General features: G+C 39.6%; 1 protein-coding gene across 1 annotated transcript in view; it reads right to left on the bottom strand.

Annotated features, from left to right (window-relative positions):
- Positions 1–15103, bottom strand: part of LYST (lysosomal trafficking regulator) — a 213551-nt gene that overhangs the window by 157519 nt on the left and 40929 nt on the right. The window contains exon 4 of the mRNA XM_054448938.2: positions 26–116. Coding sequence (XP_054304913.1) covers positions 26–116 — 91 coding nt within the window. The remainder of the gene's footprint in view (positions 1–25; positions 117–15103) is intronic.

The raw sequence follows: 15103 nt of genomic DNA, 5'->3' as shown, positions 1-15103 counted from the left end.
GATATGATAAAGGGAAAAAGCATACCTGTTGCCTTTTCTTCTTGGACAGGTATCTTCCATACCAGTGGAAGGAGAGACAGAAGAAGAGTCAGGAGTTCTTCTCTACATGTCAATGCCTATGTCAGTAACAAAAGAATCCTTCATGTTCTAAGGCGATAAGACACATTAGTTCCTAATATCTTGTCTTAAACTGAACCAAAAAATCCTTTTTCTTGAAAGGCTGCATTTGAAAAGCTAAGAATAAAATTAACCTATCTTCAATCCAGTTAAAGCTGTGATACTTTTAAGTTTATAAGCCTTTCTAATGATAGAAGAATCTAAGAGTATTTGACAGTATTTAGCACACTCTTGCTGATATTTCCAAAAATAGCTGTTATTACCAACATGCACATTGCAAGAATTCCTCACCTATGAAGAAACAGATTTGCTAGGTGAAAATGAAAAGCCCTATTAATTAGCAAAGCAATGCTACAAAGTTACTAGAAAAATGTGAAGCCTTCATGCAGTTAAATGTAAAACTCCAAGACAATTTTAAAAAGAGAAATTGACATTATTAATAAATAATATATAAGGAGAGAAAGACTTATTAGTGAATGTAATCCAATAAATATTTATTGACTGCACACTATGTCCACAAAAATACTGTCTTACCCTTTCTGGAGGATATGGTCTAAGCCCTGGAGAAGGTCCCCTCATTTGGTCCATAAAATACATACACATAAACAGTTAAAGAACAGCAGAAGGCATGTAGTATGAGTAAGTATCCAGGGGTGGTACAAGCATTCAGTTTAGGAGTTCAGAAAAAGGAGCAGTCATTATCAGAAGTATGGAAGGAGAATGGGAGCTAGAGAGCTAGACCTGGGACACCTGGGACATGGGTAGTAAAGGATTTAACGACAAATCAAGTTTGAGTTCTTGCCTTACACCAATCAGTGGGAGAGGGGGTCGCATGATGACACAATCAGATTTGCTGAACAGAATTAGTTGGAAGGGGAAGCAGTGTTAGAGGCAGGGAAACAATAATCCAGATGACAGAGATGATGACTTTCTGAAGTACTCCAACAACAGAAGGGAAAAGGAGACATATTTGAGAAACTGTTAAGGTAGAACTAAAATAACTTGCAGTTGATTATCTATGGCACATAAGGGAGAAAAAAAAGATCTAAAAGGACCCACAGGTTTCTGGTTTCAGCAACTAGGTAGCTGATAATGTATTCACCAAGACAGGAAATTTACAAGTGGTATTAGGTTGGGATAAAGATGATGGATTCACTTTTTAGACATGTGGAGTCTGAGATGTCTATGGGCTATCCTAATGAAGACAGCTTTTTAGTATACAGTAAATATATAGATGTGGAACTTAAAAAAATATGAAGTAAATAACAAGATTTAGGAGTAATTGGGGTGGAAGGCAAGAACATATGTGAGTTTACCCAGGGCGAGAATATAGAATGACAATAGAAGACCACCAAGAATGAAACTATGGACTTTAAAGACTTAAAGATGGGCAATGCTAAAGAAAAGCCTGAAAAGGCTTCTACTGAAAAGTAGCCCCAAGAAAAAGAAGTACAACCAGAGAAACCAAGGAAGAGACCAGTTCAGGAAAGAAAGGAGTCAGCAGGGCCAAAGCTGTTGCCCTTTCACTGTGTGACATGATGGCCGAAAAGCATTTAGCAACTGGAATGCCCCTTAACTAACGGCTTTAATGGAGTGATTTGGGTGCAACTCCAATTACAATAGGCTGAAGAGTCAAAGGAAGTGAGAAAGTAAAGATAGGACATTCGGACTATTCCTTCTGGTGTCCTGGTTGTGAAAAGGCTCAGAATTCTTCAAAAAAGGGGTTTGGTAAAATCTAAACCTCTTTTTAGGCATAGAAAACCCTTCATGGCAATGATTCCTGTTGAGCTGTCCAGTGTCAGCTCCCTCCACCACACATGAGCCCTCCCCATACATCTAGCTGGTAAGGGTTTCCCCCGAAAACTACTGGTCTCTGTGCTCCCAATAGGTCTTCCTCACATACACTGTTTCTGCAATTCTCCATCCCCATCCTCCCATCTGCCAAACTGCAACTCATTCTCTAGGTTTTTAGTTCCTCTGTGGGGAGACTTCTCTAACACCCTACCTGCTTCCCTTAGTAAAGTTAGCTGTCATGTTCCTGATTTGCTTCCATTCCAGCAAACACCCTGCTGAAGTGTTACTGTCTGAATGCCCATTTTCCTCTTTTATCCATTAAACAAGTATTTCTTGATCCCCCTACTAAACAGGCCAGGCACTGTGTCAGGTACTTCAAATGCTGTGGTGAACACAATATCCATATCCTCATGAAGCCTACTTCCTAGCACAGGAGACAGAAAATAATGGGTAAAAATAAGAAAATTTCAGATATAATGCTGTGCTATGAAGGAAATTATCTAGGGAAGAGATTACAGAGTGACAAAAAGGGTAACATTTTAGACAGGCTATTTAAGATGGGCTATTTGAGCAGATACTTAATTGATGAGAAGAAGGAATCCATGAAAAGATTTGGAGGAAAAGGGCTCCTAGCAAGTATATGAAGTGTTGGGAATGGGTTTGGCTTTTCATAGAAACCAAGACAGCTCAAAAGCTCCTAGATCTGATAAATAACTTCAGCAAAGTCTTAGGCTACAAAATCAATGTACACAAATCAGTGGCATTTCTATACATCGACAACACCCAAGCTGAGGGGCAAACCAAGAACACAATCTCATTCACAACAGTCACAGAAAGAATAAAATACCTAGGAATACAGCTAACCAAGAAGGTGAAAGATTTCTACAATGAGAATTATAAAACATTGCTGAAAGAAATCAGAGACGACACAAACAAATGGAGAAACATTCCACATTCATGAATAGAAAGAAACAATATTGTTAAAATGGGGCCGGGCGCAGTGGCTCACGTCTGTAATCCCAACACTTTGGGAGGCTGAGGCGGGTGGATCATAATGTCAAGAGATTGAGACCATCCCGGCCAACTGGTGAAATCCCATCTCTACTAAAAATACAAAAATTAGCTAGGCGTGGGGGTGCGTGCCTGTATTCCTAGCCACTCAGGAGGCTGAGGCAGAAGAATCACTTGAACCCGGGAGGAGGAGGATGCAGTGAGCCAAGATCATGCCACTGCACTCCAGCCTGGCGACAAAGTAAGACTCCATCTCAAAAAAAAAAAAAAAGGCTGGGCATGGTGGCTCACACCTGTAATCCCAGCACTTTGGGAGGCCAAGGCAGGTAGATCACAAGGTCAGGCGATCGAGACCATCCTGGCAAACACAGTGAAACTCCAACTCTACTAAAAATACAAAAAATTAGCCAGGCATGATGCCATATGCCTGTAGTCCCAGCTACTCGGGAGCTGAGGCAGGAGAATCACTTGAACCTGAGAGGTGGAGGTTGCAGTGAGCCGAGATTACACCACTGCACTCCAGCCTGGGCGACAAAGAGAGACTCTGTCAAAAAAAAAAAAAAAAAAAAGCCATACTGCCCAAAGCAATTTACAGATTCAATGCTATTCCAAACTACCAATGACATTCTTCAAAGAATTAGAAAAAGCTATTCTAAAATTCATATGGAATAAGAAAAGACTGAATAGCCAAAGCAATCCTATACAAAAAGAACAAAGCTAGAGGCATCACATTACTTGACTTCAAACTACTCTACGAGGCTATAGTAATTAAAGCAGCATGATACTGGTACAAAAACAGACACAGAGACCAATGGAACAGAATAGAAAGCCCAGAAATAAAGCTGCACATCTATAACCATCTGGAATATAACCTAAGAAATACCATCCTGGACATAGGCCCTGGCAAAGGTTTCATGGCGAAGGATGCCAAGCAATCACAATGCAAACAAAAATTGACAAGTGGGACTTAATTAAACTAAAGAGCTTCTGCACAGCAAAGGAAACTATCAACAGAGTAAACAGCCTACAGAGTGTGAGAAAATATTTGCAAACCATGTATCTGACAAAGGTCTAATATACAGAATCTATAATGAACTTCAACAACTTTATAAGTAAAAGACAAACAACTCTATTAAAAAGTGGCCAAAGGACACGAACAGACACTTTTCAAAAGAAGACATACACGTGCCAACAAGCATATGAAAAAATGCTCAACATCACTACCCATTAGAGAAATGCAAATCAAAACCACAATGAGATACCATCTCACACCAGTCAGGATGGCTATTAAAAATGAAAAAAAGAAAAAAAAACATGCTGGTGAGGTTGTGGAGAAAAGAGAACACTCATACAACGCTGGTGGGAACATAAGTTAGTTCAGCTATTGTGGAAAGCAATTTGGCAATTTCTCAAAGAACTTAAAACAGAACTACCATTCAACCCAGCAATTCCATTACTGGGTATATACCTAAAGGAATATAAATCATTCTACCATAAAGACAAACGTGTGCTTATGTTCACCACAGCACTATTCATGATAACAAATCAACCTAAATACCCATCAACGGTAGACTGGATAAAGAAAATGTGGTACATATACATCATGAAATACTGTGCAGCCACAAAAAAGAACAAGATCGTATCCTTTGTAGCAATATGGATGGAGGCTGAGGTCATTATCCTAGGTGAACTAACACAGAAACAGAAAACCAAATGCATGTTCTCACTTTATAAGTGGGAGCTAAACCTTGGGTACACATAGACACAAAGAAGGGAACAGACACTGGGGCCTCTTTCAGGATGGAGGGTGGGAGAAGGGTGAGGATCAAAAAACTATCGATTGGGTACCATGCTTATTATCTGGGTGATGAAACAGTCTGTACACCAAACCCCATGACATGCAATCTACCTATATAACAAACCTGTACATGCACCCCTGAACGTAAAATAAAAGTAAAAAAAACGTATTTGTTACCACAAAAATGATCTATTCATTAAGAGTTTGAAGGAATCCACTGGCAATAGAATTGTCCCTTAAGCCCTTGAAGGAGAAAATACGTAAGTTTTACAATATTTTCTGTGACGATTTTTTGAGATTTATACACACATGTCAATTTTGTGATGTACATTTTTCCAGAAATTTGTCATTTCATGATTATTTTTGTCACTTCATGATTATAATTAACTTTAATTATTTCATGACTATTTTCATGATTATTTTAACTTAGGAATTACATATTACAACCTTTTTTTAAAAAAGAAAGAAGGAGAGTGGCTGAAACATACATAGCAAGAGGGAGAGGGCTAGGAGACAAGGCTGGAGGGTGTAGGTTGGACAGGTAGGCAGCGTCAGATCTAATGGGCCCTTGTGGACCACATAAAGGAGTTCAGGTTTATCTCTAAATATGATGGGAAACTTTCCCAAACATATTTCTCAGTCTTCTCTCAGGGCATGGACTCCAGGGCTCAGGCCCTAGTCCTCAGCAATCACCCCCTTTTCTGCCACCCAACACCTAACATGGAGTTGGGTATTCAATAACCATTCACTGCATGAATGACTTTAAATTTTAGATGCAAAATAAAACATATAAAAGGGCCCCATTTCCAAGTACTTTACTTCCAAATAATAAACCTAAAGATGTATAGATAACATTTCCATGTATAGCTCATACTCAGTATACCTCAACATTTTTAAAGATGCCAATAAAAATATACATGGTCTTTTCAAAAAAAAAAAAAAGATAAACCAATTTTTGGCATATCTTTCCAGTAGCGTCCTCCTAATCTGAGTCTTTATCTTTGGCAGGTGAACTAATAGCATTCTAATGGAGCTTGCAGAAACCTCAAGGGTCTGAGAAAGTGCTACGGACACGCTGTACTGATAATTCAGCCCTTGCTCCACATACTGGCAAATCACCACTGCTGCGTGAATAGGCATTCCTGACTCCTGGCAGAGCTCTGAATGACACAAGGTCCTTCCCACTCAGCTGAGGGCTTCTCAAGTACCCTCAAGGCTCAGACCCAGCAACACCTCTTCTGTGGAGCCTCTCCTCCCACACGAACCCAAAATTGCTGTTCTCCCCCTCAAGAGAAAGGAAGAACATTCCTGTTGCCCCCATTTCACCAAGTGAGTTAGTTCTTACAAACCATGGGCCTTGAAAGAATGAGAATGAGGCAAGTGCAAGTGCAGATGTTTGAGTTTTGGCCCCTCTGCTGGAATTGTAGTCCTGAAGAGGGCATCCCACACCACCCTGATGCCCAATATAGCACTGGGGGGAAACAAGTCTTTGCTTCACATTTCATTACCACAATTTCAAACACAATTCATCACTGGGGAAGTTCTCTTCAATCCTCTGGGTGTATTACTTTTTTATTAATATCTGGGTATCATTTATTCCCAGATTTATCCTTTCTGGTCCCAAAGAAACCACATTTGTAATTCTGTCCTTTTAGAAGTGATAGAATCCTTTACTCTTAATTTGTGGGCACCCTGGCAAATTAGAACTTGCAGCCCCCTATTTCTTTTTTTTTTTTTTTGGTTAGCATTTTTTAGCAATAAAGTATTTTTTTTTATTATTATACTTTAGGTTTTAGGGTACATGTGCGCAATGTGCAGGTTAGTTACATATGTATACATGTGCCATGCTGGTGCACTGCACCCACTAACTCGTCATCTAGCATTAGGTATATCTCCCAATGCTATCCCTCCCCCCTCCCCCCACCCCACAACAGTCCCCAGAGTGTGATGATCCCCTTCCTGTGTCCATGTGTTCTCATTGTTCAATTCCCACCTATGAGTGAGAACATGCGGTGTTTGGTTTTTTGTCCTTGCGATAGTTTACTGAGAATGATGATTTCCAATTTCATCCATGTCCCTACAAAGGACATGAACTCATCATTTTTTATGGCTGCATAGTATTCCATGGTGTATATTTGCCACATTTTCTTAATCCAGTCTATCATTGTTGGACATTTGGGTTGGTTCCAAGTCTTTGCTATTGTGAATAATGCTGCAATAAACATACGTGTGCATGTGTCTTTATAGCAGCATGATTTATAGTCCTTTGGGTATATACCCAGTAATGGGACGGCTGGGTCAAATGGTATTTCTAGTTCTAGATCCCTGAGGAATCGCCACACTGACTTCCACAATGGTTGAACTAGTTTACAGTCCCACCAGCGGTGTAAAAGTGTTCCTATTTCTCTACATCCTCTCCAGCACCTGTTGTTTCCTGACTTTTTAATGATTGCCATTCTAACTGGTGTGAGATGGTATCTCATTGTGGTTTTGATTTGCATTTCTCTGGTGGCCAGTGATGGTGAGCATTTTTTCATGTGTTTTTTGGCTGCATAAATGTCTTCTTTTGAGAAGTGTCTGTTCATGTCCTTCGCCCACTTTTTGATGGGGTTGTTTTTTTCTTGTAAATCTGTTTGAGTTCATTGTAGATTCTGGATATTAGCCCTTTGTCAGATGAATAGGTTGCAAAAATTTTCTCCCATTTTGTAGGTTGCCTGTTCACTCTGATGGTAGTTTCTTTTGCTGTGCAGAAGCTCTTGAGTTTAATTAGATCCCATTTGTCAATTTTGGCTTTTGTTGCCATTGTTTTTGGTGTTTTAGACATGAAGTCCTTGCCCATGCCTATGTCCTGAATGGTAATGCCTAGGTTTTCTTCTAGGGTTTTTATGGTTTTGGGTCTAACGTTTAAGTCTTTAATCCATCTTGAATTGATTTTTGTATAAGGTGTAAGGAAGGGATCCAGTTTCAGCTTTCTACATATGGCTAGCCAGTTTTCCCAGCACCATTTTTTAAATAGGGAATCCTTTCCCCATTGCTTGTTTTTCTCAGGTTTGTCAAAGATCAGATAGTTGTAGATATGTGGCGTTATTTCTGAGGGCTCTGTTCTGTTCCATTGATCTATATCTCTGTTTTGGTACCAGTACCATGCTGTTTTGGTTACTGTAGCCTTGTAGTATAGTTTGAAGTCAGGTAGTGTGATGCCTCCAGCTTTGTTCTTTTGGCTTAGGATTGACTTGGCGATGCGGGCTCTTTTTTGGTTCCATATGAACTTTGAAGTAGTTTTTTCCAATTCTGTGAAGAAAGTCATTGGTAGCTTGATGGGGATGGCATTGAATCTGTAAATTACCTTGGGCAGTATGGCCATTTTCATGATATTGATTCTTCCTACCCATGAGCATGGACTGTTCTTCCATTTGTTTGTATCCTCTTTTATTTCCTTGAGCAGTGGTTTGTAGTTCTCCTTGAAGAGGTCCTTCACATCCCTTGTAAGTTGGATTCCTAGGTATTTTATTCTCTTTGAAGCAATTGTGAATGGGAGTTCACTCATGATTTGGCTCTCTGTTTGTCTGTTGTTGGTGTATAAGAATGCTTGTGATTTTTGTACACTGATTTTATATCCTGAGACTTTGCTGAAGTTGCTTATCAGCTTAAGGACATTTTGGGCTGAGACAATGGGGTTTTCTAGATATACAACCATGTAATCTGCAAACAGGGACAATTTGACTTCCTCTTTTCCTAATTGAATACCCTTTATTTCCTTCTCCTGCCTAATTGCCCTGGCCAGAACTTCCAACACTATGTTGAATAGGAGTGGTGAGAGAGGGCATCCCCGTCTTGAGCCAGTTTTCAAAGGGAATGCTTCCAGTTTTTGCCCATTCAGTATGATATTGGCTGTGGGTTTGTCATAGATAGCTCTTATTATTTTGAGATACGTCCCATCAATACCTAATTTATTGAGAGTTTTTAGCATGAAGTGTTGTTGAATTTTGTAAAAGGCCTTTTCTGCATCTATTGAGATAATCATGTGGTTTTTGTCTTTGGTTCTGTTTATATGCTGGATTACATTTACTGATTTGCATATATTGAACCAGCCTTTGCAGCCCTCTATTTCAAACCAAGATCTTATCTTCCAAGTTTTATCTCCCAAGGTCCTTTGTACACACAATAGTCACAGAACCCAGGGGAATGAGGTGTTCCCTCATGACATCCAAGTGGGACGTTCCCAATGTGCCATATTAGACAATATATGCCATGAACAGATCCATTCCCTGCTATTTCTAGACCACCCAATCAAGAGAAATCAGCCAATAACATACCACTCTTATTTAATACTTTTTTTTTTTTTTTTTTGAGATGGAGTCTCGCTCTGCCACCCAGCTGGAGTGCAGTGGCGTGATCTCGCCTCACTGCAAGCTCTGCCTCCCGGGTTCACACCATTCTCCTGCCTCAGCCTCCCGAGTAGCTGGGATTACAGGCGCCTGCCACCATGCCCAGCTAATCTTTTCGTAATTTTAGTAGAAATGGGGTTTCACCGTGTTAGCCAGGATGGTCTCAATCTCCTGACCTCGTGATCTGCCAGCCTCATTCTCCCAAAGTGCTGGGATTACAGGCGTGAGCCACCGTGCCCAGCCAATACTTACATTTTTATGTCTTCCTTTCTACAGGGAAAATAACTGTGTTACACCTTTATAAAATTCCCCATAGAAACAACAAACAGTAAAGTAACTTTCATTGAGGTAATTTTTCCATTCAAGAAACATATTTCAAGTACCAACAAGGTGCCAGGCACTGGCCTTTTCATAACTATTGTTTAGACTGGGTTTTAAACGAATTGCCTATCCTAGCCATTCAGAAGTAGAAGTGGTGGGATGGGAGGAAATGGGCAAGTCAGTCACAGGGGAAAGGGCTGAGACCACAAACCAGACTGATGTCTAGGAAGCTGCACGGGCACATGGGCACCAGATGGCTAGGGTTCAAGGACTTCTGGATGACATGATAAGGAACTTGGACTCTATCCAGAATGTGATGGAAAGCTAATAGGTATTTATCTTCTTTTCTTTTTTTTTCTTTTTTTTTTTTTTTTTGAGACAGGGTTTCACTCTGTTACCCAAGCTGGAGTTCAGTGGCACAATCATGGCTCACTGCAACCTCCACTGCCCAGGCTCACGTGATCTTCCCGCCCCAGCCTCCCAAGTAGCTGGACTACAGGCACATGCCACCACACCTGGTTGATTTTTGTATTTTTTTGTAGAGATGGGGTTTTGCCATGTTGCCTAGGCTGGCCTTGAACTCCTGGGCTCAAGCAATCTGTCTGCCTTGGCCTCCCAAAGTGCTAGGATTACAGGGGTGAACCACCACATCCAGCCTAATAGGTATTTTTGATATTACATTAAATGTGTATCTTGACATGCTAATTAAATTTGATTTTCCATGCATAAGCAGGAATATACGTGTATGGACTATTTAAGTCTTTTATTTCTTCTATCAGAATTTTATAATTATTTCTAATATATGTGTATATACACATATATGAAAGTTTCTACATTAGTACTACAAATAGGATCTTTCTCTTTCCTTTTCTAGCTGTATAGCTGCAGCTAAAAACAAACAACTTTGTTGAATAGTTTTCTGGATGAGTTCTTGGATTTTTCTGTACACATTACTTTAAAAAATAGTATTTTTATTTCTCCATCTTTCCCACATTTAGCTTTCATATTCCACTTTACCACTACATGTATTTAAAACATAATATCAAATGCAAATAGTAATAAAGAATTATGCTTGTATTGGTCCCACGTAGAACTTCTTATTAAAAATATTATTGGCATCTGAGCATGGTGGCTCACGCCTACAATCCCAGCACTTTGGGAGGCCAAGGAGGGTGGTTGCTTGAGCTCAGGAGCTCGAAAACAGTCTGGGCAACACGGTGAAACCCCATCTGCACAAAAAATACAAAAATTAGCTGGGCATAGTGATGCATGCCTGTAATCCCAGCTGTTTGGGAGGCTGAGGTGGGAGGATTGCTTGAGCCTGGGAGGCAGAGGTTGCAGAGAGCTGCGATCATGCCAATGCAATCCAGCCTGCATGACAGAGTCTTTTTTTCTGAGCCCCTGTCTCAAAAAAGAAAAAAAAATTGGTTCTTCTAATCTTTGTATACGAAAGAAATCCTCTATTCTAAGCTTAATTTGTTTTTAGACCTTTTATCAAATGTTTTTGATGAGTCAGGATAGTTATGTTATATGTACTGTTTTTCCCAGTGATAAACATTATGCTAACAGTTTTTCTCGAATTAGACCAGGAATTGCAACCTTTTTATGTAAAGAACCAGATAGTAAATATTTCAGACTTGGTGAGTCATATATGGTCTCTGTTGCATATTCTTCTGTTTGACAACCCTTTAAAAATGCAAAAACTATTCTTAGCTTGTACATTGTACAAAAACAAGTCAATGGCAACAGGATTGGCCTGTAGGCCGTAGTTTGCTCAGCCAGCTCCCATTCTGCCCCACCTCCCCTGCAGCCAAAGAGTGGTTATTAAACGGCCATAATACTCTTTAAGACTCCAGAAAGACTCAGGGGGTGCGTAGTAGACCCTATCACCCAGAAAAAAGTACTACTAGGAATCTTTAGGGGATTGTTTTGCACAAAGCAGAGAGGGCTGTCTCAAAGACTATTATAGATGTGGCTTTTGAGGCACAGAGAGAACCCCACTAAGATTCACAGGAAACTCACAACATTTTAAAGAAAGTTGGTTATTAAAACATACTAACAGCTTGGCCTAAAAGGGATAGGATAGAGACAGTTCAAAACGAAAAACGGCCTCTGGGCCCCTACTCTTCAACAGGCAGGAAGCAAGGTGAGAAAGCTGTATATTATGGGCTATCTGTTATAGAAAAGAGAAGACACCTCATAGGGTGGAACCAAGAGTCCTGGAGAAACATGGATTAGGGAACCACTCCCACAGAAGAAAAGTATATTCCCAGACCCTAGAACAGGGGCCATGACAACATGTACTGACTGGATTTCAGGACTGCTACGGCCGAGAGAAGGCTATGTCCCTCTCCTGTCCCTCTTCTTACTACAATTAACTTACTCCTATCTCATTGTTGTATATAGGGCATATGACAAGCAGATGACCTGTCTAATTCACAAGTTTCTCAATCAAGAAGAGCTGCAACAAAATTACTATATGTGAAAGCCTCATGTGTATCCAGAACTGAGGCATACCATGAGATCATCAATTCAAGCCTGAGGTCACGATGGAATAATATACTTCAAGAGGCACAGAGGGGAGTGAGCGTAGGAGGAATAATAATAATTTTGGTCAGAGAAGAGACCATAGTAGGTTAAACACAGCCACAAATTAATTGCAGTTCCCCCTATCAAGTGATAGAGTCTGTTTCCCCATCCCTTAAATCTGAGCTGAACTTGTGACTAGCTTTGACCAATAGAATGTGATCAACATGTTGTTATGTGACTTCTTGCAGCTTCTGCACCCTCTTGGAATGTTTCCACTATCATGTAAAGAAGCTGAGTCTAGCCTACTGAAAGATGAGAAGCCATGTGGATGTCATGTTGGCAGTCTGGCCAACAGCCCAGCCCCACCCAATAGCCCTCAGTTAATCTGCTAACTGACTGCAAACTCAGATGTAAGACCAGCTGATACCTCAGGAGCCAAAGTGGCTATTCCAGCTGAGCCATGCCAGAACTGCCAACTCAAAAGAATCACGAGCAAATAAATCATTGTTTTATGCCACTAAGTTTTGGAACATGGTCTGTTACACCACAATCAACTGATATATTCATTGCTTCAATCAGTCTGGGTGGATAATTGGTGGATTAATTAAAAGGGGAATAATTCAATGAATTATCTACTCTCTATGGATAGCACCACTGTCGAGTGGTTAAGATTTCCACTGCGATCACACTCTCACTACTCCAAGAAGTAGGAATGCCAACATCCCCTACATCCTCTCATTCCTGTCAGACCAATCATACATAGATAGAACTAGGTTTCTGTGTGAATAGAAACTGCAGAACTAGATATAGTAAATTAATGCTCATTTATTATTACCTTTACTACATTTAAAAGTTTTCATTATTCTCCTATTGAAACAACTCTTGCCAATTTTACCATTAACTCACTCGTCAAATCTGAAGAATAATTCTCATTGCCTATTCCCTTGCTTTAAAATTTCCCCAATGTTTTCAGAATAAAATTAAGACTTCTTCACATGGTATACAAGGCTTGCCATGTCATGGCCTCTGCCCTTCAGGTTTCCCCACTAGCCAATCCCCGTTTTACCAAAAGCAAAGCAAAGTTCAGTCTTCGCTGTAACTTCACTAAACTACTTGTAGTTCATTGAATGTGCTGCGTTTTCTCTAGCCCCTGTGTTTTTTCATGTGCAATTCCTCTGGTCTGGTGTTTCCTGCCTCTTTACATTGCCAATTCCTACTTAGGGATGTCAATATCTAAGAAGCAGTTCCTGATGACCCCTCTCCACTACATTCACCAAATACTTTTTACACTGTTTTGTCATATTTATCTATCTCTTCAAAAGAGAAGAGCTCCTGGTAAAGACAGTCGCTGTCCTTTCATCTCCGCATCTAGCAGAGGTGCTGGGCCATAGTAGGTACTTAATGGTCTGCTGAGTAAAGCAGTGAATAAACTGTAGCCACACTTCTAAAGGTCTGATATTTTTCTATTTATTTTATATATCACTACAGGTAGGCCATTTCAGCAGTACTATACATTAAAGTGATAATACTACAAAAGTGTAGGAAGAATAAAGTACTCTCCTACATAGAAAATAGCCAAAGATTTTTAAAAACCTATTATAATGTTTGAATTACATTTTGTTCATAAATGTACAACCCCCTTTGGTAAAACTTCACATTTTACTCAGCAACATAAGTAACAACTTTATAAAACATCCACAGAGTGCAATAGGTATGGAAATTATTTATCATTGAAATTTTAAAAAGTAGTATTTATAACACATGGTCATGTATACTAGTCCAATTTTGATATATATGTTGGCAATAGGGCACAGAAGAAACCAGAAGCCATTATTTTCAAATATCACACAGAGACAATTTTTATATTGGAAGAATCCCTTAAGTCATCCAGCTGAATGTCCTTATGTTACTGATGAGGATACTGTGCTCTGGAGCAATTAAGTGACTAACTAAAGTCACTCATCTAGTTGATACGGGTGCCGAGATTAAAAGCAAAGATAGGCTGGGCATGGTGGTATGGTAGAAATATTCAACTTTGTCATCTTTAACCATTAAAAAGAATGTTTTTGATATTTAAAAAAAGTATTTTTCCCTAAGAATAAGTGGATTAAAATTTCCGTGCATAATAAATTATGAACAAAATGGAATTTACTCCAGGAATGCAAACATTTAAAAACTACCGCCAGGCGCAGTGGCTCACGCCTGTAATCCCAGCACTTTGGGTGGCTGAGGCGGGTGGATCACGAGGTCAGGACTTCAAGACCAGCCTGGCCAAGATGGTGAAACCCCGTCTCTACTAAAACTACAAAAATTAGCCAGGTGCAGTGGCAGGCGCCTATAATCCCAGCTACTTGGAAGGCTGAGGCAGGAGAATCACTTAAACCTGGATAGCAGAGGTTGCAGTGAGCCAAGGTCGCACCACTGCACTCCAGCCTGGGCGACAAAGTTGAGACTCTGTCTCAAAAAAAAAAAAAAAAAACCACAACAACAACAAAAACTATCAAGATAACTCACCTACATTACAGAATAAAAAAGAAAAATCATATGATAGTTTCAACAGATGCAGAAAAGGCATTTGACAAAATTCAACATCCATTCAGTATAAAAACTCTCAACAAATTGGGAATGGAAGAAAATTCCCTCATTCTGATAAAAGGTGTCTAAGAAAAACTGAGAGTTCATATCACATTTAATGGTGAAATACCTCATGCTTCTCCTTAGGTCAGACACTAAACCAGGATGTCCACTTTCACTACTTCCATCTGCCTTTGTACTAGAAGCCAGTGCAAAAGTCAGGAAAGCAAAATAAAAGGCATACAAATTGGGAAAAAAGTAAAATTGTCATTCACAGATGACATCATTATTTACATACAAAATCCTAGGGAATCTACAGAAAAGTTTCAAAATCTAATGAATGAATTTAGCAAAGGCACAGGACACAAGATCAACATACGAAAAGCAATTGTATTTCTATGAGCAACAAACAGGAAAATAAAAAAATTTAAATACCATTTATAATAGCATCAAAAAGGAATAAAATATTTAGAATAAATTTAACCAAACAACAGGCAGGACCTCTACAATGAAAACCACTCAATAGTGCAGAGAAACAAACTAAAGAAGACATAGAGTTTGATATCATGTT

Source organism: Pongo pygmaeus, chromosome 1 (genome assembly GCF_028885625.2).
Source record: "Pongo pygmaeus isolate AG05252 chromosome 1, NHGRI_mPonPyg2-v2.0_pri, whole genome shotgun sequence".
NCBI classification, from domain to species: domain Eukaryota; kingdom Metazoa; phylum Chordata; class Mammalia; order Primates; family Hominidae; genus Pongo; species Pongo pygmaeus.
The sequence above is the reverse complement of the archived record's forward strand: the minus strand, read 5'-3'. Positions and strand labels throughout refer to the sequence as shown.